Consider the following 19,156-nt stretch of genomic DNA (forward strand, 5'->3'; position numbering starts at 1 on the left):
ATAAACTTGAAGGAGAGATACATATTTGGATTCATTAACATGTGAGTAGTATGGATAGGAAACAAGAATAGATGAGATTGCCTGAGCAGAGGGGGTAGAGTTAACAGTAAGCTGAGAATAGAATCCTGAGCCAACACCAACATTTCAGGGGTGGACAAAGGAAGAGGAAGACAAAGAAGGAGGAGATGGAGAACAAGAAAAAAATATCTTCGTGAAAGCCAGGGGGAGGGGGTTTAAGGAAGAAGGGAATGGTTTGTAGAGCCAAATACAGCAGCAGTGTCCAGGCAGGTGGAAATGGCTACCGAACTGGGCAGCCCAGGCATTGTTGCAGGAGCAGTTTTAGTGGGATGTAGGGGGCAGACACCAGATTACAGTGAGTTAAAGAGTAAATGGGAAGGGAGAATTTGGAAATATCAGGTGCAGTCCACTCTCTGGAAGCTTGGCTGAGAACGGAAGGATGAACAGAGAGGACAAAAAAGTTAAGGGGAGCCGGGTGCAGTGGCTCACTCTTGTAATCCCAGCACTTTGGGAGGCTGAGGCAGGTGGATCACCTGAGGTTGGGAGTTCGCGACTAGCCTGACCAACATGGAGAAACCCTGTCTCTACTAAAAATACAAAATTAGCTGGACGTGGTGGCGCATGCCTGTAATCCCAGCTACTCAGGAGGCTGAGGTAGGAGAATCACTTGAACTTGAGAGGCAGAGGTTGCAGTGAGCCCAGATCATGCCGTTGTACTCCAGCCTGGGCAACAAGAGCAAAACTCCATCTTAAAAAAAAAAAAAAAAGGTTAAGGGTGAGGTGTTTTAGGGTGTGGGATTTTTCCTTTCTTGTTAAGATTAGATGAGGCATGTTTATGTGCTGAAGAGAAAAACCACGTTAAGGAGAAGAGATTGAAGATACAGGAGAGGGAGGGGAAATCCATGGAGCATTATCCTAGAGATGAAATGGATGGGGCAAGAGCAGAAGAGGGTTGTGCCTCAGCAGGAGGCAGGAATCTGCTTCCCCTGGGCCAAAAGGAAGAAAGTGAAGCTGAGTGCAAGTGTGCATAAGTGAGCGTTGGAAGAGAGGCTGGAAGTTGAAAAAGATTATTTCCAATGGCCTGAATTTTCCTCCTCACAATAGTGCCTGCTAAGGCAAATCTTAATACTCTGCTTGTCCTAGCTCAGCACTGAAAATACACAATCATTCTCTGGATTAACATGCCTAAGCCCAATCCAACTTTGAGCATTTATCTGGTGTCTTCTATCTGTAAGGCACTAGGCCCTCCTTTTCCTGGGACCAGTCTCCCAGCTCCAGGCAGCTAGGTTCTGGATATCTCCATCTGCTTATGCTACTCCTTTGAATTTCAAATAGCAAGACTCCCTTATACCCACTGTGGATAAAAAGTGATCTGTAAGGAGCTGTGGAAAGGCAGAGAAATTAAGTTAACAGTGAACTGCTTTAGATACCCTGAGGCTGGGCTTGGGCCGGTCTCTCCTTGGTGAACTAATTCCTAAGTGCAATAGTTGTCAGATTCACTGAGCCAGAACCCTTCAGACCAGGGTCCTGTGCCTATACCTGACAGATGTACCAGGGTCCTGGGAGGGCACCCCAGGGAAAGGGATAACTTTGTCCTAACTTATTTTGAATCTAAGCAACTTGCCACCCAAGAATCTATCTGAGTCTTTTTCCTATTGATGTTTTCAACATTCTAATCATGAGGAGTAATTTCATGTTTGTTACCTGTTGGGTAAAGCAGTACAAGAGAATGAACATTTTTTGATAATTTTTATGGAACTGTCAACCTTTTGGCTGCTGATGCTAAGAGTCAGAAGTGAGTACTTCACACTGGTCTCCCCCAACCTAATCACAAACACACATTCATAGATTCACAGTTCTCAGGTTGGGCTACACATTAGAATCTCCTGGGGAGTTTTTTTAAAATACCATTACCCTACTGCAGATCAATTAAATCAGAATCTCTTGAGAGTGTTCGGGCTTGAGTACTTTTTTTTTTTTTTTTTTTGAGACGGAGTCTCACTCTGTCACCCAAGCTGGAGTGCAGTGGCCGGATCTCAGCTCACTGCAAGCTCCACCTCCCGGGTTCACGCCATTCTCCTGCCTCAGCCTCCCGAGTAGCTGGGACTACAGGCGTCCACCACCTCGCCCGGCTAGTTTTTTGTATTTTTTTAGTAGAGATGGGGTTTCACCATGTTAGCCAGGATGGTCTCGATCTCCTGACCTTGTGATCCGCCCGTCTCGGCCTCCCAAAGTGCTGGGATTACAGGCTTGAGCCACCGCGCCCGGCCTGAGTACTTTTTTTTTTTTTAGACAAAGTTTTGCTCTTGTTGCCCAAGCTGGAATGCAATGATGCAATCTCAGCTCACTGCAACCTCTGCCTCCTGGGTTCGAGTGATTCTCCTGCCTCAGCCTCCTGAGTAGCTGGGATTACAGATGGATGCCACCACGCCTGGCTAATTTTTTGTATTTGCATGTTAGCCAGGCTGGTCTCGAACTCCTGACCTCAGGTGATCCGTCTGCCTCAGCCTCCCAAAGTGCTGGGATTATAGGCGTGAGCCACCGCACCCGGCCGGCCTTCAGTACTTTTTAAAAGTTCCCCCAGTGTTGCTAATGTTGCAGCTGGGGTTGAGAACCACTGGGCCAGACTGACCTTGTCATTACCACCATTTGTTGAGTGCTTCTCAACTCTGTTCACATCATGGCTTCTAGAGAAAAGGATACCAGCACTGAAGTAAGTGGAAGCACTGGCCTGGAGATCCTGTGTGGCCTTCTGAGGGCTGCGGGGGGGCGGGGGGCAGGCAGGGAATCAATATTTTGGCACACCTGTATGAGATCAGGTAGCCGGGTCTCACCTGTTGGCAAGCTTTGTTTTCTTTTATATATTGCTGTATTTGGGGAGGATCCTAGTGCAAGCTGAGTAATTACAAGGTCCGTTTAACAGGGTTCTCTTGTACTTTTCATTTATAGTTTTATTGAGGTGTAATTGACCTATAATAAAATATGCATATTGAAAGTGTATAGTTTAATAAGTTTTGACATGTGAGTATACCAATGATGCCATGACCACAATCAAGATAATAAACACCTCCAAAGGTTCTCTTGTGTCCCTTTGTAATCCACCCCTTTTTCCACTCTGTCCCCCAGATACCGCTGATCTCCTGTCATTATAGATCAGTTTGCATTTTCCAGAATTTTATATAAATGGATCTTACATACTCATACTGTTTTTTCTGGCATCTTTTACTCAGCAAAGCTATTTTAAGATTATCCATGTTATTGCCTTTGTCAATAATTCATTCCTTTTTATTGCCAAGTAGTATTCAATTGTATAGACATCACATTTTAAAATATCCATTCACTGTTGATGGACATTTTGGGATATTACAAATAAAGCTGCTGTGGATATTCATGAGCAAGTCTTTGTATGGACATATGCTTTTATTTTTCTTGGATAAGTAGGAGTGATAGTTGAATCCTATGTTAGGTGTGTGTTTACCTTTTTAAGAAGCTGTCTGTTTCCCAGAGTGGTTGTACCATTTTACAGTCCCCACCAGTAGTGTGTGAAAGCTGTCCTCTTCAAATTGACTGGAGAAGGTTTGCTTCCATCTCTTCTTCTTGGGTAATAGAAGGTGCCTCTTGGCTGGGTGTGGTGGCTCACGCCTGTAATCCCAGCACTTTGGGAGGCCGAGGCGAGTGGATCACCTGAGGTCAGGAGTTCGAAACAAGCCTGGCCAACATGACAAACACCCGTCTGTACTAAAAATACAAAAATTAGCTAGACACGGTGGTGGGTGCCTGTAATCCTAGCTACTGGGGAGGCTGAGGCAGGAGAATCACTTGAACCTGGGAGGCGGAGGTTGCAGTGAGCCGAGGTCGCACCATTGCACTCCAGCCTGGGTGACAGAGACAAAAAAAAAAAAAAAAAAAAAGAGATGCCTTTCTCTTTTTGGGGCACAAATGACAGAGGTGAGTATGGGGATTAGGGCGCAGAGATGAGGCATGTAGAGATGAATGGATGGGTAGTTGGATATAATAAATAGGTAAAGTTGTCTTGGTATCCCTTTTTTCCTCTGTCTTTCTATGCTTTCCATTAGTTGTACACACCAAAGAAACAGGCACTGGCCCAGATTATGTCACCTAAATTGGATTATTAGTAAATCTCTCTTTGTGACTGATTGATATTTTTACCCCTGCAGATGCCCAGACAGCATGTCACAACCCTCCAGAACTGACGTTGGCAGGAAGTAGAGACTTCTTTGTCACCTGTGTCCCCTATCCTCGCCATGTCTTCGACTCAGGGCAATGGGGAACACTGGAAGTCCCTGGAGTCGGTGGGCATTAGCCGCAAAGAGCTGGCGATGGCGGAAGCCCTGCAGATGGAGTATGATGCCCTGTCCCGGCTCCGGCATGACAAGGAGGAGAACAGAGCCAAGCAGAACGCAGACCCCTCTCTCATCAGCTGGGATGAGCCTGGGGTAGACTTCTACAGCAAGCCGGCAGGAAGGCGGACCGACCTCAAGCTGTTACGCGGTCTCTCTGGCTCTGATCCTGCCCTCAACTACAACTCACTCTCCCCACAGGAAGGGCTGCCCAACCACTCTACCTCCCAAGGGCCCCAGCCTGGCCCAGATCCCTGGCCCAAAGGCTCCCTGTCTGGAGACTACCTTTACATTTTTGATGGTTCAGATGGGGGAGTTTCTTCATCCCCGGGACCAGGGGACATAGAGGGCTCTTGCAAGAAACTATCCCCACCTCCTCTGCCTCCCCGAGCTTCTATCTGGGATACCCCTCCCCTGCCTCCCAGAAAGGGGTCCCCCTCATCCTCCAAGATCTCCCAGCCCAATGACATCAACACTTTCTCATTGGTCGAACAGTTGCCGGGCAAACTGCTAGAGCATCGGATCCTAGAAGAGGAAGAGGTGCCGGGAGGTGGGGGTCAGGGGCGCCTACTGGGGTCTGTGGACTATGATGGTATCAATGATGCAATTACTAGGCTCAACTTGAAATCGACCTATGATGCGGAGATGCTGCGGGATGCCACCAGGGGCTGGAAGGAGGGCCGAGGGCCCCTGGACTTCAGCAAAGACACCTCTGGAAAACCCGTGGCCAGGAGCAAGACTATGCCCCCTCAGGTGCCCCCCCGCACCTACGCCTCCCGCTACGGCAACCGAAAGAATACGACGCCTGGCAAGAACCGCCGGATTTCTGCAGCCCCGGTGAGCACCTTCTTGTGTTTCTTCTGCCTTCCTTTCTCCATGTCCTTCAGAAACAGGGACTAGTCTCTCTGCTGTTCTACATCCAATTCTGCCAAGTCCTTACCCCTTTAGGCCTCTCCTACCCTCTTGTTCTGCCACTGGGACCCTGGCTCTGGTAGGGGAGGTCCAAGGGAGGCTTGATTTGGGGTGGATACCAGTAGAGGGAGGGCTCCTTCTCAGGGCCAGGTTTCATGTATCTTGGCCAAAATGGTCCTTCTGGGGCAGGCATTTGGAAATCCTGGTTCCTAGCGTGTGCCTGCTTCCTGATGTAAGGACTGAATTGGGAGTTAGGGGATTCATTATTGACTGGCTGAATGGCCCTCTGGACCGGAGCAAGTTGCTTCCGCTTGCTCTGAGACCCTGCTCTGCCAAAAACGCTGCGTGGCGATGAAGATCATTCACAATAGTAACCACTTGTTTAGTGCCCACTGAATGCCAGACCCTGGTCCAGATCTCCACAACAACCCTTCCTGATAGTCCAAAGCCACACAGCAAGCAATAGCAGGGCCAGCATTCAGCCTGGCCTCTCTCATTCCTAAGCCCTCTCTCTCCTCTCCTTCTCCCTTTCTCTCTCTCTCTCCTCTCTCTCTCTCTCTCTGCTCTTTTCTTTATTGTGATAAAATATATATAACGTAAAATTCGCCACCGTAACCATGTGTAAGTGTGCAGTCAGTGGCACTGATGACATTCACATTGTTGTGCAACCCTTGCGTTATTCATCTCTACCCATTCTGTTCTCACAATGAAAATATTTAGAAAAAATATGCAGTATGACAAATAATTTTATTTTTATCAGTACATAGTGTAAAATAGCGAACTATCTAGGTCAAAGCCCCCAGGCAGGTACCAGGGCAGCTCTGATCTTTTTTCTGGTTTAGGGGAGCTTCAGCAGCATCTCCTGGGTGGGACCAGAAGGCCTCTTTGTGTTTCATCCTTGGTCGCTGGAAACCCTGGCTGCAAGGAGTCAAGAGACAAGTGACACCCCCATGGCTGATACCTTTTTTTTGAGATGGAGTCTCGCTCTGTCGCCCAGGCTGGAGTGCAGTGGCATGATCTCGGCTCACTGCAGTCTCCGCTTCCCGGGTTCAAAAGATTCTCCTGCCTCAGCCTCCCAAGTAGCTGGGATTACAGGCACCTGCCACCACGCCTAGCTAATTTTTGTATTTTTAGTAGAGATGGGGTTTCACCACATTGGCCAGGCTGGTGTCGAACTCCTGACCTCAGGTGATCTGTCCCCTTTGGCCTCCCAAAGTGCTGGGATTACAGGTGTGAGCCAATGCCCCTGGCTGCTGATGCCTTCTGTGACAGCTTAGCATTCTGCTTCATTCCGTCCCGGTTTCCTCCTTAGCCATTGTTTAAGGGGCACTGGGGTTTTCCCACCTTGTGTCTAGCCTTTGGGAACCTTCCCAACTCTGAAGAGCTACACAGTTCTTCCTTCCTCTGCTTCTGCTAAGAGAGGCCCCCAAAAGCAGAATCAGCTCCTGGGATAAGCCACATCCCATCCCTAGAGCTCAAGGATTTTTAAAGGCCTTGCTCTGAGAGGTGGGGCTGTTCCCGCTATTTATAGGGACTGGGAGATTCCTGTTCCTAGCTCTGAGTTCCTCACACCGGGCTGGGCCTGCTCACTGAGTCAGGGCACCCTGGTAGGTGGTCACCTCTGTCACTCCTTCTCTCTCCTGCCTCCCCCACTCCCTCACCCTTCCCCTTCCCCATCCCCTGCATGTCATCAGAGTTCTGAGACAGAGCTCAGCCCAGAATCTCCTTGAAGAAGCGGGCACAAAGCAAAAAGCTCTTGCCAGTTCTGAGTGGGGAAATGCGGCCTTGGTCCTCCCCGGCTCGGCTTGTTGCAGGGGCTCAGCCTGCTGGGAGGGGGGACCCCTTGGGCCCTCGGCCTATACCACCGCCCCGCTTTCGTCGGGCTTCCAGCCGGAGGGAACCTCCTTATCCCAGGCCAGCGGAGCCAGCTCTGGAAATGGCTGGCTCCGAATGCCAGCCTGATACCCCCGCTGCCAGCCTCTGCCCGGCAGACTCCCCCAGCCAGCATCGGGCGATGCCACCAGGGCCTGCCAGCCGGGCAAACGTAAGTGGCTTTTGTTTTCTTATGGTGCCAGTGAGTGGTACAGAAAGGGCATGACAGTGGCCTTCAGTGACCACTCTGTTCTCTCCCTCTCTCCCTGTCTTGCCTTCTCTTCCCTCCCCCCACTGTCTCTCTCTCTTTTTTTCTTCCTCTCTCTCTCCTTCTCTCTCTTGTGGGTTAATTGCTGACAGTGGTACTATTGTTTTGACTGGGACACAGGCACGCACTTGGCAGAGCCAGGGCCTCACATGCCAACTGTTCCCACTGCTGCCCTCCCCCCTGTGCACCCCCGCCCCCCGCCGCCCATGCACACCCAGGGGAGCAAGGCTAACGAGAGAGGGTCAACCAGAGGAAACAGTCTGGATATTCAAACGAGGAGCTCAGTTGCTGTCATCTGCCCCAAGAGGCAGGGAAGACTGGAGAGTAGCCGGTGGGTTGGATGAAAGATGTGAGGCGTTGCTATGTGCACAGGCCAGAGCTAGACTCCCCCCAGAAACAGCTGTTGGAACCACATGCCGGCCGAATCTCCATCTGAGCTGAAGCCTCGTTCCCCGGTATGGCCTCCCAGGCTGCCCTGAGCAGACTTCTCAGGCAGAAACCCGTCATGCACCAGCTCTCCCTCCCCCTCACTTCCTTCTCCCTAGGGCTGGGCTACAGGCCTTGCTAGGGGCTTCTTGAGGAAGCCTCCTGGGTGACTAAAAGCAGCTCTGGGATGGGAGACCGTTTGGGACCTTGTCTGAGAATCCCACCACCACACACATATTTTGAGAGAGGAAGTGGGGCCAAGGCAGGATCCCTGACATTTCAGTTGTTCAGAGCCGGCTGACTCGGAAGCCAGAGGAGCCAAGCTTCTACCAGGTCCTCCCCTGCCCAGACCACTGCTTTGACGCTTTCTTCCTCAAATGGCATTTACCCAGAAGGCACATGTGTCTGAGTCATCTCCTCTATCTAAGGGTTCTGGGTCTCTCTCTGCTTTGGGTCCCTGGGACTCGTGGATATTGAGGCTTTTGACCAGGGCCAAGCTTCCCTGGGTACCATTTGGGCAGCCCACGTGCTCTAGCCTCAGTGGAGGGGCTGGGAAAAACAGCTGACTGCTCTTCTTCCCCATCACGCCTCTGGGAGAATCCCCCAGAAAGCCCTTGTTGCAGGAGCGGCCCAACAGCACTGGATTGCCTTACCGGCTGCCTCACGCTTATCAGACTGTCCCCTCCTAAAGCAGCTTTGGCCACACTCTCGTCCTTGTCACCCAGGCTTCAGTACTCAGCCAGAGCTTCACCTCCTTCTTCAACTTGGCTCCTGGTCTCCTAGGACAGCTGATACATGTATTCCCGGATGTCCCATATGTTCTTGTACCCCTTTCATTGAATGTTGAGTGACTAGAAAATCTTTTCATCTAGAGTTTGAGTTTAGGTCTGGGTGTACCTCATAGGGAGGGGACACCATGAGAGAAAAGGCACTGAGTTGTCTCCTCTTCTCTTAAAGGTGGGCTCCCGGCCCCACACCGTTGCCAATGGCCATGAGTTGTTTGAGGTCTCAGAAGAGAGAGATGAGGAGGTTGCTGCATTTTGCCACATGCTGGATATGTAAGAGCTAAAGAATGGGGCAGGGGATTTGGGAGGGCTATGGGGGATGGGGAGGAGGGCCATCCATTTCAGAACTTCCCTTAGGAGGGAAGAAGCACCATAATTAAATAAATATCAATTCATAGCTACGAAATGCTTCCTACAACAAGTATCTGCAGGGTTTTTTAAATCTTATAAGTTTCACATTTTTAACAAAATTCGTGAAACCTCCATTGACTGGTCAAAGTATCCTGATCACTCTAGGGTCTGACCCTCAGTTGCCCTTAGGAGCAAATAAATGCACCCCAGCTGGCGATAAGAGTGTTATCTGGAACTAAAAGAGAAAGGAAATGGATTCATAAAAAATTTTCCATTAAACTTAGCATGGAAAGCTTTGTCATTTTAGAACTATTTGTACTGTTCAACGGTGGGAAACATGTTGCAATTAGAAGTGTCAAGATGGGGGTTTCTCAGAGCTGCTACCCCACTGCCCCCATCCTGGCCTGCAAATTTGGAGGGCTGGGCTGAGTGGGGACAGAGGGGCTCTTGAGCCTCCGAGCACGAGGGTTCCAGCAGACCTCTTCTCGACTACTCTCTTCTAAAGGCACAGTGAGGGTACTTTTTCTTCCCGTACAGCCTTCGATCTGGCTCTGACATCCAAGACTACTCCCTCACCGGCTATGTCTGGAGTGCTGTCACCCCTAGCCCAGAGCACCTAGGGGATGAAGTCAACCTGAAGGTGACTGTGCTGTGTGACAGGCTTCAAGAGGCACTCACTTTCACCTGCAACTGTAAGTTAGTGATGGGGGAGAGGGTGTGAGCATCCCTTGAAGTGGGATGGGGATGACTGTGTTTTGGACTCCGTTCCCACCTCATCTTGTGGCCCAGATGAAGGGCAGTGAGGATGCTCCTTTGGGGGCGGGGGTGCTGGCTTTGGGCCCAGCTTTCTAGTGCAGTCACTTTCCCCAACTCTGAACTACTTGCCTGCTTTGTGTGGTTGGTGATGGTGCTGGAGAATACTTAGCTGGGAAGGGGGATCAGGGTGGGAAAACTGAGACCCATCTGCCCTGACATCCATCATCATCGTTTCCCCTGCCTTACCCTTCACAGGTTCCTCCACTGTAGACTTGCTTATCTACCAGACTCTGTGCTACACCCATGATGACCTGAGGAATGTGGACGTGGGTGACTTTGTGCTAAAGCCTTGTGGGCTGGAGGAGTTCCTGCAGAAGTGAGTGAATGGGTGGGAGGTAGCCCCTGCCTTCCTGGTAATAAGACTGTGAGGGGGCTTCCTGGGATTGGTGCTGGGACCGGCCTGGCAGCTCCGCCCCAATCCCACAGTCAAGACTCCTGCTTTCTGGGCATACTCTCGGCCACGTCGCACTTTCCCCAGGAGCTCTGTCTTCCAGCGGGGTTGGCTGACATCCTGAGCCAAGTCTGCTGTGGAAAGAGCTTGGAGCTGGGATTAGGCAAAGACTAGGTCATATCTGCTTGCAGATTCTGCTTATGGAGGGATGTGTGTATTTGTGGGGAGGAGTGGGCTTGGGGAGACTATATGGGTAGGGCTGTATCTCCTGCTCTATATGATGTGTGGTGTTTTTACGGCTGGGGCAAAAGGAGGACTGGGCAGAAGTGCCCTTGTGGAGCCTAGGGAAGAAATTACAATTACTGTCTCTCCCCATTCTCCTGCCAACAAGCCTTTTCCCCAGCTGGCCCGTGCAGCTAGTTATCCTCCTCCCAAAGGCATGCCTCCAGCTCCTCTCTATCCAGTGCCCTCTGTGGAAAGCAGCCTCCCTGGAAAGTCTGATGTGGACCAGCTGAGGCAACCCCCTTTCCACTACCCTGGGCTTTGGAGGGCTGCAGTGGAAGGGAGGCAGGGGCAAGGTTGCCACTTCTCAGATGGTGCAGCTGTGTGACAGCAGACAGATAAGATCTGCTTTCCTCTCTCAGGCTTCAGGGCCACTCCTCCCCCAATCTCTGTCCACTTGGAGGAAGCACGTCTTGGGAATGGAGAAAGGAGAGACCTGTGTCTCACTTCTTAGGAGTGCTGTATAAGCACCACTGCTTGCTTTTTCTCTCTCTTACATCCAGGTCTAGATGCAAGGATGGTTGATCTATGGCTAGAGCATAAGATTTGGCAGTCAGGATGGAAGATTCATTTCTGGGCTTCTTTCTTTTTTTGAGACAGAGTCTCGCCCTGTCACCCAGGCTGGAGTGCAGTGGCGCCATGTCACTCAGCTCACTGCAGCCTCCACTTCCCAGGCTCAAGCTATTCTCATGCCTCAGCCTCCTGAGTAGCTGAGATTACAGGCATAAGTGCCACCAAGCCCGGCTAATTTTTGTATTTTTTAATAGAGATGGGGTTTCACCATGTTGACTAGTCTGGTCTCGAACTCCTGACCTCAGGTGATCTGCCTCCCTAGGCCTCCTAAAGTGCTGGGATTACAGGCATAAGCCACTGTGCCCAGCTATCTGGGCTTATTTCTTCAAATTTAGGGATATCGTGGGGTCCTTTCTGGCCTCTGCCTCCTCATCTGGAAGCTAAGGGAAAGGAAAGAGGCAGGGTTCTGTATGGTACAACTCCAGGGTACCCTTCAAATGTGCCCCAACTTTAAACTCATTCAATGTATACACTTTCCCCAGAGGAACAGGAGGGGTCCTAGACTCAGGGTGGCCTGGCAGAGAGAGTATCAGGTGGCCTGCCACTGTTAGAAGGGAACAAGGGGACATAGTGGGTAAGTTGGAGCTCCTGCTGACACCATTACACAGGTTTGAATTCTGACTTGCCACTCACTAGTTGTGAAGCTTGATGCTCAGGGCCCTCTGTAAGCTGCCGTGAGGGTGAAATGTGAGAATGACCTGTGAGCAAACAGTAAATACCATCAGGGAAGGAGCAGCCTACAGAGAGAAGTCCTAGGGCTCTGGGCTGCACAGATCCTGCCATTTCCCTTGCAGCACCCCAAATCCTGCAGCCCCTGGGTCCGGAGGTAGTGGGAGCTGTCAAGTTCTACCTCCCTACCAAGACCCAGGTGAAATATTCTTAGTGAGGTGGGACAGGGTCAGTGGTCCTCAGATCACACTCTGCATACTCTGACTTGAATGCATAGAGAGGAAGGCCTTCCACAGAGAAGATCAAGCAAGTCCCCAGGAGACCTGTGTCCATGACTCCTGGCCCAGGAGCCCAGCTCCCACCCAACAGAAAAGCACAGTGCTGTTTCTTGGCCCAGCCCCCAGGCCCTCAGCACATGACGACTACCTGGGGTGGGGGTAGAAAGGACCCTCTGGGGGTTCCAGAAATCTGCTAGTTCCCAAGGAAGCCCTCAGATTTTCTACCCTGCCTGGCAGGAGGGGCTGATACTGAGGGGGTGAGTGGGTTCAGGATGCAGGCTGCTCTCAGATAAGAACCTTGAGGCAGTCCCGTGGGAGGGTTGGGTTTCCTGCCACCTCCCCCAGCCCCACCACACTCTTCCTTCCTCCCAGGCTCTCCCACCAAGCCCAGCCCCACAGCCCAGCCTCACCATCTCCAGGTTTTGGCTGCACTTCAGTTTCAGATCTGATAAGGGCCTAGATCGGAGGCTTGGGCCTCTCAGGATGTGGAGAACCCCTCACTCAAGTCCTTGCTGAACCTAGACAACCCTGGGCCCTGCACCTCCACCAGCTTCTGCACATAACGCCCCCCTTATGCTCCTGTCCTCTCCTCTCCATTTCTGGCCTAGATTCCCAGCTCTGCTGAGGAAGGAAGTCCTTTTCCGGCTTCTGTTACCCAGCTGCTGAGGCCAGGCCCAGGCCTGCAGTGCTGGCCTGGAGGTAGTTCTTCCTCTGCCCCTCCTCCTGGGTTTCCTTACTGATGAAGGTGTGATTTGGGAGAGAGGAAGAGGTTGGATCACTGAGGGGCTCCTAGGCCTTGTCTCTGAAAGGGGGAGTCTGACACATGGGCGCTTGAGCAGGTGGGATCGGCATGCATTTGGGATTTTTCAAGAAGTCATAGAAATTTGTAAGGTTATTCACAAGCAGGCAGGGCCAACAGAGGGAAGGTAGAAAAAGAACTTGGGTGGGGACACTGATCTGGAGGCTTGGTGGGTTTTCCCCAAGTTATTTTGGCCTCAGCACCCTAGTTGGTAGCATTGGAAGAGGGGTGACTCGCTGAGCTCCCACACTGGAGCCTGAGCACCGGCAGACTCCAACGTGTCTCTTCCTGGTTCTCTGTGTGGAGGCCCAGAGGACAGGGCTTCAACAACTGCTCCCTGTGATGTCCCTCTGTTTCCCCGCTCTCTCCAACAGTTCCCAGCCCTGGAGTGAACCAGTGATTACCACACGGGTCATAAATACCTAAGAGAGTCAATATTTGTACTGACCAAGGATTAAGTATATGAGGTGGCTTTTATTTAGACAGACCTCTGTTCCTTCTCCTAAGCTCCACCCCATGACATTTTCTAGGAGCCAAAGTAGGGTACAACACAGGTACTACCCCCTTACCTAAACCTTCTTTCTGTATCTCTCTCCCCAAGGCTAAGGTATGCATCTCCTTTCCCAGTGAGTCCCCAGGATGCTAATGGTCTTGTCCCTCTACCCTACCAGCAAGCATGCCTTGGGCAGTCATGAGTACATCCAATACTGCCGCAAGTTTGACATTGACATTCGGCTACAGCTGATGGAGCAGAAGGTTGTGCGCAGTGAGCTGGCTCGGACGGTTCGTGTGAGGGTGGTGGAGGGTTGCCCAGGGCTGGGGAGGTGGAATGGGAATACAATATGGAACACATCAGGTGGGAGTGGGGTAGGAGTGCTGGGCTGAGATAAGGGCACTGCGCCTCTCTAAATAAGTCACTTCTTACACAGGTGAATGATGACCAGAGCCCTTCCACCTTGAACTACCTCGTCCATCTCCAAGAGAGGCCCGTCAAGCAGACCATCAGCAGGTGAGTGTGGGCGCCATCTTGGATGTGCTCCAAACAGGAACTGTGCAGGGATCCCATCAGATGTGCCTGCTTGCCTTTCTGCCAGGGCTAACGGATTCTTGCACGTGTTGGGTTGGGGCCCACACGTCTTATCAGGGAAGATCCCAACTCTAGGCATGTTTCATCTCTTCCCTCTGCAACTTTGCCATCATTCTCTCCAGGCTAGAAGTGGCAGAATAGAAAGACTCTCCCTCCTTCAGTCTTCACAAGACATATAGAAAGAGTAGGAACTCCTTTAAATCAGAGTGCGAGCTGAGGAGAGGGAGGGAGAAAATGGGTTTCCCAGGGCACTGGGTCTTTCATGACCTCTCCTATGGTTTTTCCCTGCCCCCAACTCCCAGGCAGGCCCTGAGTCTTCTGTTCGACACTTACCACAATGAGGTGGATGCCTTCCTGCTGGCTGATGTGAGTACGAATCCAGGGGCTGGCCTGGCTGCGTGAAAGCTCCTCCTCTCCCCTTCCCCAGTCCTCCTGGGATCACCCAGCACTATGAGGGATCTGGGTGGAGCCTGAAAATCTGTTGGCAGAGCACTTCTTTTTAACCCCTCGCTCATGGGCAAACTAAGACTCCTAGATGTTGGGCAACGGCAAGCGCATAGCCAGGGATTCTGCTCCTCTATAGAAGAAGCAGGTTGGAAACTGCACACTAGTCCCATTCTCTGGAGTAGGATGTCTCCAGAGCTAAGGAACCGAGAGCTGTCACCCCCCAGCTGCTGCACTTGATGTGCATTGGAGCATGCATCCTATGAGCAATGTCAGAAATCTCTGGTTTGAGAGGTTCTGTTTTGCTGTTATCACAGGTAGGAAACCATCAGGAGGTAGAAGGTTTCACATGTAGGGAGGGCCAGAGCCCTACCCGCTTGGACTCACACAGAGTCTCAAGCCTCAAAACCATGAGAATCAACATTTGTCTTAAATGTCACAATGCCAAAGAAAATCTGACAGTGATCTTCAAAAACAATCCCTTGCTGAGTGTGATGGCTCACGCCTGTAAACGTAACCCTTTGGGAAACTGAGGTGGTAGAATTGCTTGAACCCCAAAGTTCAAGGCCAGCCTGGGCAACACAGCAAGACTCCATCTCTACAAAAAATACAAAAGTTAGCCAGGCATGGTGGCACACACCTGTAGCCCCAGCTGCTCTGGAGGCTGAGGTGGGAGGATCGCTTGAGCCCAGGAGTTTGGGGCTGTAGTGAGCTCTGATCACACCATTGCACTCCAGCCTGGGTGACAGAGTGAGACCCTATCTCAAAAAACAAAACAAAAAACCAATCCCTGTCTCAGTGATCCAGTTAATAGTCATAAACGCGTCCTTTTTGAGGGGTTCAGCATTATGTCTAGTCACTGCCAGAATCCCTTCTCTAGGAGTCTGTGCTTGAACATTTCCAGTGATGGTGGGGAAGCTCTGAACACCTGTGCTGTGCTGGTCTGGCCCTTTGCTAGTGGCTACGATGGGTAGAGAAGTGTAAGAATTGTCGTAGCCTTGGCCAGGTGCAGTGGCTCACGCCTGTAATCCCAGCACTTTGGGAGGCTGAGGTGGGCGGATCACCTGAGGTCAGGAGTTCGAGACTAGCCTAGCCAACATGGTGAAGCCCTGTCTCTACTAAAAATACAAAAATTAGCTGGGCATGATGGCAGGCGCCTATAATCCCAGCTACTTGGGAGGCTGAAGCAAGAAAATCGCTTGAACCAGGGAGGCAGAGGTTGCAGTGAGCCGAGATCGTTCCATTGCACTCTAGCCTGGGTGACAGAGCAAGACTCCGTCTCAAAAAAAAAAAAAAAAAATTGTCATAGCCTTTGGGGAGCTTGTGTTCTTGTTAGAAAAATTGAATAGTAACACAAAGCTATTAGTAGACAGAACAGGATGGCAATAAATTAATTAAGGGCTCCTGGAGGATGCTAGAGGAAGGGGATTGGCCAGGGAGGGCTTTATGAAGCAGGTAGAATTTTAGCTGCTCTGTGATTTAAATTTATATAGGTAATCAGAGCTGGACAGGTGAGGGAATTCCAAATGAGAAAATTCCAGAAGCTGAAGTGCAGAGGGGAGGGTATGGCTGTGGCATATCAGTAGAAGTGAGATGAGATCTGTCTGGAAATTCTATAGGTCTCTGGGAGAGACCCTGTATATATGTGTATAGTATAAGTAGACTACAGAGAGAGGCTAGAAATAGGAGGAGCTTCAAGGGGAACGGCTGGAAGAATTGGGGCATGTGGGCATGGCCCATTGAATTCAGTAGGAGAGATTATTTGCTGATGCTGAATATTTGAAAACAAAATGTATTGCACATTTACCCCTGAGGATCATGAATCTCTCTACTCTTCCCAACCCTTTCCTTTAAAGACTGGGGTGGGGAGGGTTTGGAGACCAAGAGCACGAGAGCAGAGCCTGCCAGCCTCACTGTGTCACCTCCCACAGGGGGACTTCCCACTGAAGGCTGACAGGGTGGTCCAGTCCGTCAAGGCCATCTGCAACGCCCTGGCCGCCGTGGAAACCCCTGAGATCACCAATGCTCTCAACCAGCTGCCCCCCTGCCCCTCCCGCATGCAGCCTAAAATTCAGAAGGTAAAGGGGCCCACGGTGCTAGGAGGGGGAAGGAGGAGAGGGATACTGCCAGGTAACTGAGTTGTCTGTTGCTAGGGTGTGTAGGTGTTCACTCACTAAAAAGGGGCTTCTCTCCACCTCCACCTTTTATGTTTAAGGAATTCAACCACAAGAGCTCTTCAAAAATGGATGCCAAGTGTGTCCCCTCTTCCTGAGCTTGAGGGAGAGCTACCTGGGACTGCTTGCTGAGAGCCCAGGCCAGTAAAGGCTTTATTCACAGTCACCAAGGCATTGCCTGACAGTCCGCATATCCATCAGGGCGCAAAAACAAACCAGGAGGAAAATCTCTCTAGAGCCAGGGGCTCCGGGACTCCAGCACGGGCTGTGTGCTCTGCAGACAGGGCCAGCACCACAGACGCTGTGATCTGCAGCCGAGTAGCCTGAGGGTTGGGATCTCTCAGAAGGGTGGACACGATGATTGCTATCCTCCGTCAGCTCACTCTGTCCATCACACAGATCTGGTACAAACCATTACTCTATCCTCTCTGGGGATTCTCAGCTCCTCACATTTCAGCCCATTCTGGTCCAGATGAGTGCAGCTGTGAAAAGCCCTTCTTCCAGCTGTGACGAAAAAGGCCATGGCCCTGAAGCTCCCCTCCCTCTTCTTTTCCCCCCCCAAAACAGGATCCCAGCGTCTTGGCTGTGAGGGAAAACCGAGGTAAGGGAACTGCTCTCCATCTTCATCCAGTCGGGCTGCCGAAAACTGCAGTCTCTGCCCAGATTCCTTTTTCTGCCTGGCCCCCTTGATTTATGTGTCGGAGTTTGGCTGGTGTGTCTGTGTGTGTGTGTGTGTGTGTGTGTGTTCCTATATGAGGTGTGGACACAGCTGGAGAGCACATTTCTTTCCACAAAGTGTTTTCTCATTATTTTTCCTAGTCATTCCTCCTGGTGTCCCTGGGAGATGGTGATGAGGGTGTAGAAGTGTGGGAGTGGGGTGGCGGGGCAGCGCTAGCCCTGTGATCCAGATGGGAAGCCTCCTACTTTGGTAGATTGTGATTATTCTCCCATCGGCTCACACTTCCTACCTTTCCAATTTAGAATGGGCCTTGCGAGAGGATGAGAAAGAATTTTCCCTACAATTTTTCTAGGATTCCCCTGTCGTGCCCTTGAAGCTGAACTTTGCCCTAAGACCGACCTATATCCCTGGGATTCCTTTGTTTTGTTTTTGTTTTTTGTTTTGGCATCCCTGGGATTCTTATGGTGATTCCCAGTCTTTTGGATTTCATAGACCAGTAAAATGTCCCCCAAAGTATCTGGGGGACCAAGAGAGAATTGGCAGCCTTTTACTTGGCCAAACTTTTTTGACTTTTGCTTTTTTGAAGCAACTGACTATAATTATTAACATTGTTTCCTAAAAGAAAGGACATTTTAATGCTAAATAGCAATAAGTAAAAATAAGGATTATGTTTAACATTGTATAACTGTGGTTTTATGAAAAGCTCATGACATGCTTCTGCTTTTTTCTCATTTCATCGCAGATGGGTGAACTTTGTCACAGCTATTAGAGACTGACTAGCATTTGGGGACCACTTTGTCTTAGGCCATCCTATTCTAGCCAGTGCCCTGGCAATAAGGTAGTGCTTGAGGAGGCCTCATGACTTTCCTTTCTGACCCCTTCCCTTCCCAGAGAAGGTCATGGAAACCCTGACCGCTGCCATCTTGGACCTGGTGGAGCTGTACTGCAACACATTCAATGCAGACTTCCAGACGGCAGTGCCCGGGAGCCGCAAGCATGACCTGGTCCAGGAGGCCTGCCATTTCTCCAGGGCCCTGGCCTTCACTGTCTATGCCACCCACCGCATCCCCATCATCTGGGCTACCAGGTGAGCCCAGGGCTGAGCAGCCACTAGGGAGCAAGCTGAGTTTGACCTCCACCAGGGCTTTTTCCTATCTGCATGTAATACCACTGTCCTAAGTCTTAGGATGTGTGGCATTGTGTGACATTGTGGTGCAATGGGGCTGCAGGGGTGAGCCAAGTGTCTGAGGAAGACCTGGGCTGGGGATATCCCAGAGGAGAGAGGAGGTCCCTTAGGAGATGAAGAAGATGCTGTTATTCCCTCTTGGTGCTGGCTGCCTCTGCATCCCTGCCCCCTCCAGAGCCAGGACCAGTGGAAGGAGACGTGGCAACAGATGGCGGATTCCCAGATAGAGTGCACGCTCCCTGGCCAGTGGGAGGGGGCAGGGAGGTGGGATTGACCCTTTGTCTGGGGTTCTCTAGGCCTGCAGGGGTGGGTGGAGGAGGATGTTCTTTTGGTAAAATCCTCAGCTCCTCTGTTGGGTCCCCAGCATCCAAGGCCTGAGGGAATAGGCACTGGGCCCTACCCCGCCCCTGCTGGTCCCCTTTTCCCAACCCCCTTCCCCTTCTCTCTTTGTTCCTCACTTAATGTATTCCTCTGGGCGATTGGCAGAGAACAAAGGAGGCAGCCTGGGAAACCGGGGCCTTCTCTGACCTCTTCTGTCAGGCACCTGTCATGAGCCACAGGGACCCCCGTGTGTTGGCATTCACGTCAGCATATGTCGTCTTCCTCCCCCACCCTTCTCACTTGCGCATGCACGTGCACACACACACACGCACGCACACACAGACACTCGATGGGCTGGAGCTTTCTATAAGGAGGCTGGGTGGCCGGTTCCCATTAAAGAAAGAAAAACCACAAGGCTCAGCATGGAGCCTAAAACCGAGCAGAGGAACTCAGATTAAGTTGCT

The 19,156-nt window shown here is 51.1% G+C and overlaps 1 protein-coding gene across 6 annotated transcripts in view; it reads left to right on the forward strand.

Annotated features, from left to right (window-relative positions):
- PIK3C2B (phosphatidylinositol-4-phosphate 3-kinase catalytic subunit type 2 beta) overlaps positions 1 to 19,156 on the forward strand; it is a 71,159-nt gene that overhangs the window by 19,992 nt on the left and 32,011 nt on the right. For 4 of the 6 annotated variants that reach the window (XM_050762215.1, XM_050762259.1, XM_050762230.1 and 1 more), the window contains exons 2-11: positions 4,197 to 5,216; positions 8,815 to 8,915; positions 9,531 to 9,685; positions 10,005 to 10,125; positions 13,473 to 13,584; positions 13,731 to 13,810; positions 14,191 to 14,254; positions 16,264 to 16,410; positions 17,074 to 17,107; positions 18,077 to 18,272. In XM_050762215.1, the coding sequence (XP_050618172.1) occupies positions 4,284 to 5,216; positions 8,815 to 8,915; positions 9,531 to 9,685; positions 10,005 to 10,125; positions 13,473 to 13,584; positions 13,731 to 13,810; positions 14,191 to 14,254; positions 16,264 to 16,410; positions 17,074 to 17,107; positions 18,077 to 18,272 (1,943 nt within the window). In that variant the 5' untranslated portion in view covers positions 4,197 to 4,283. Of the gene's footprint in view, positions 1 to 4,196; positions 5,217 to 5,491; positions 7,336 to 8,814; positions 8,916 to 9,530; positions 9,686 to 10,004; positions 10,126 to 13,472; positions 13,585 to 13,730; positions 13,811 to 14,190; positions 14,255 to 16,263; positions 16,411 to 17,073; positions 17,108 to 18,076; positions 18,273 to 19,156 lie in introns of those variants that run through there. The other 2 variants (XM_050762241.1, XM_050762250.1) reach the window with 2 other exon arrangements.

Source organism: Macaca thibetana, chromosome 1 (genome assembly GCF_024542745.1).
Source record: "Macaca thibetana thibetana isolate TM-01 chromosome 1, ASM2454274v1, whole genome shotgun sequence".
Taxonomy (NCBI): domain Eukaryota; kingdom Metazoa; phylum Chordata; class Mammalia; order Primates; family Cercopithecidae; genus Macaca; species Macaca thibetana.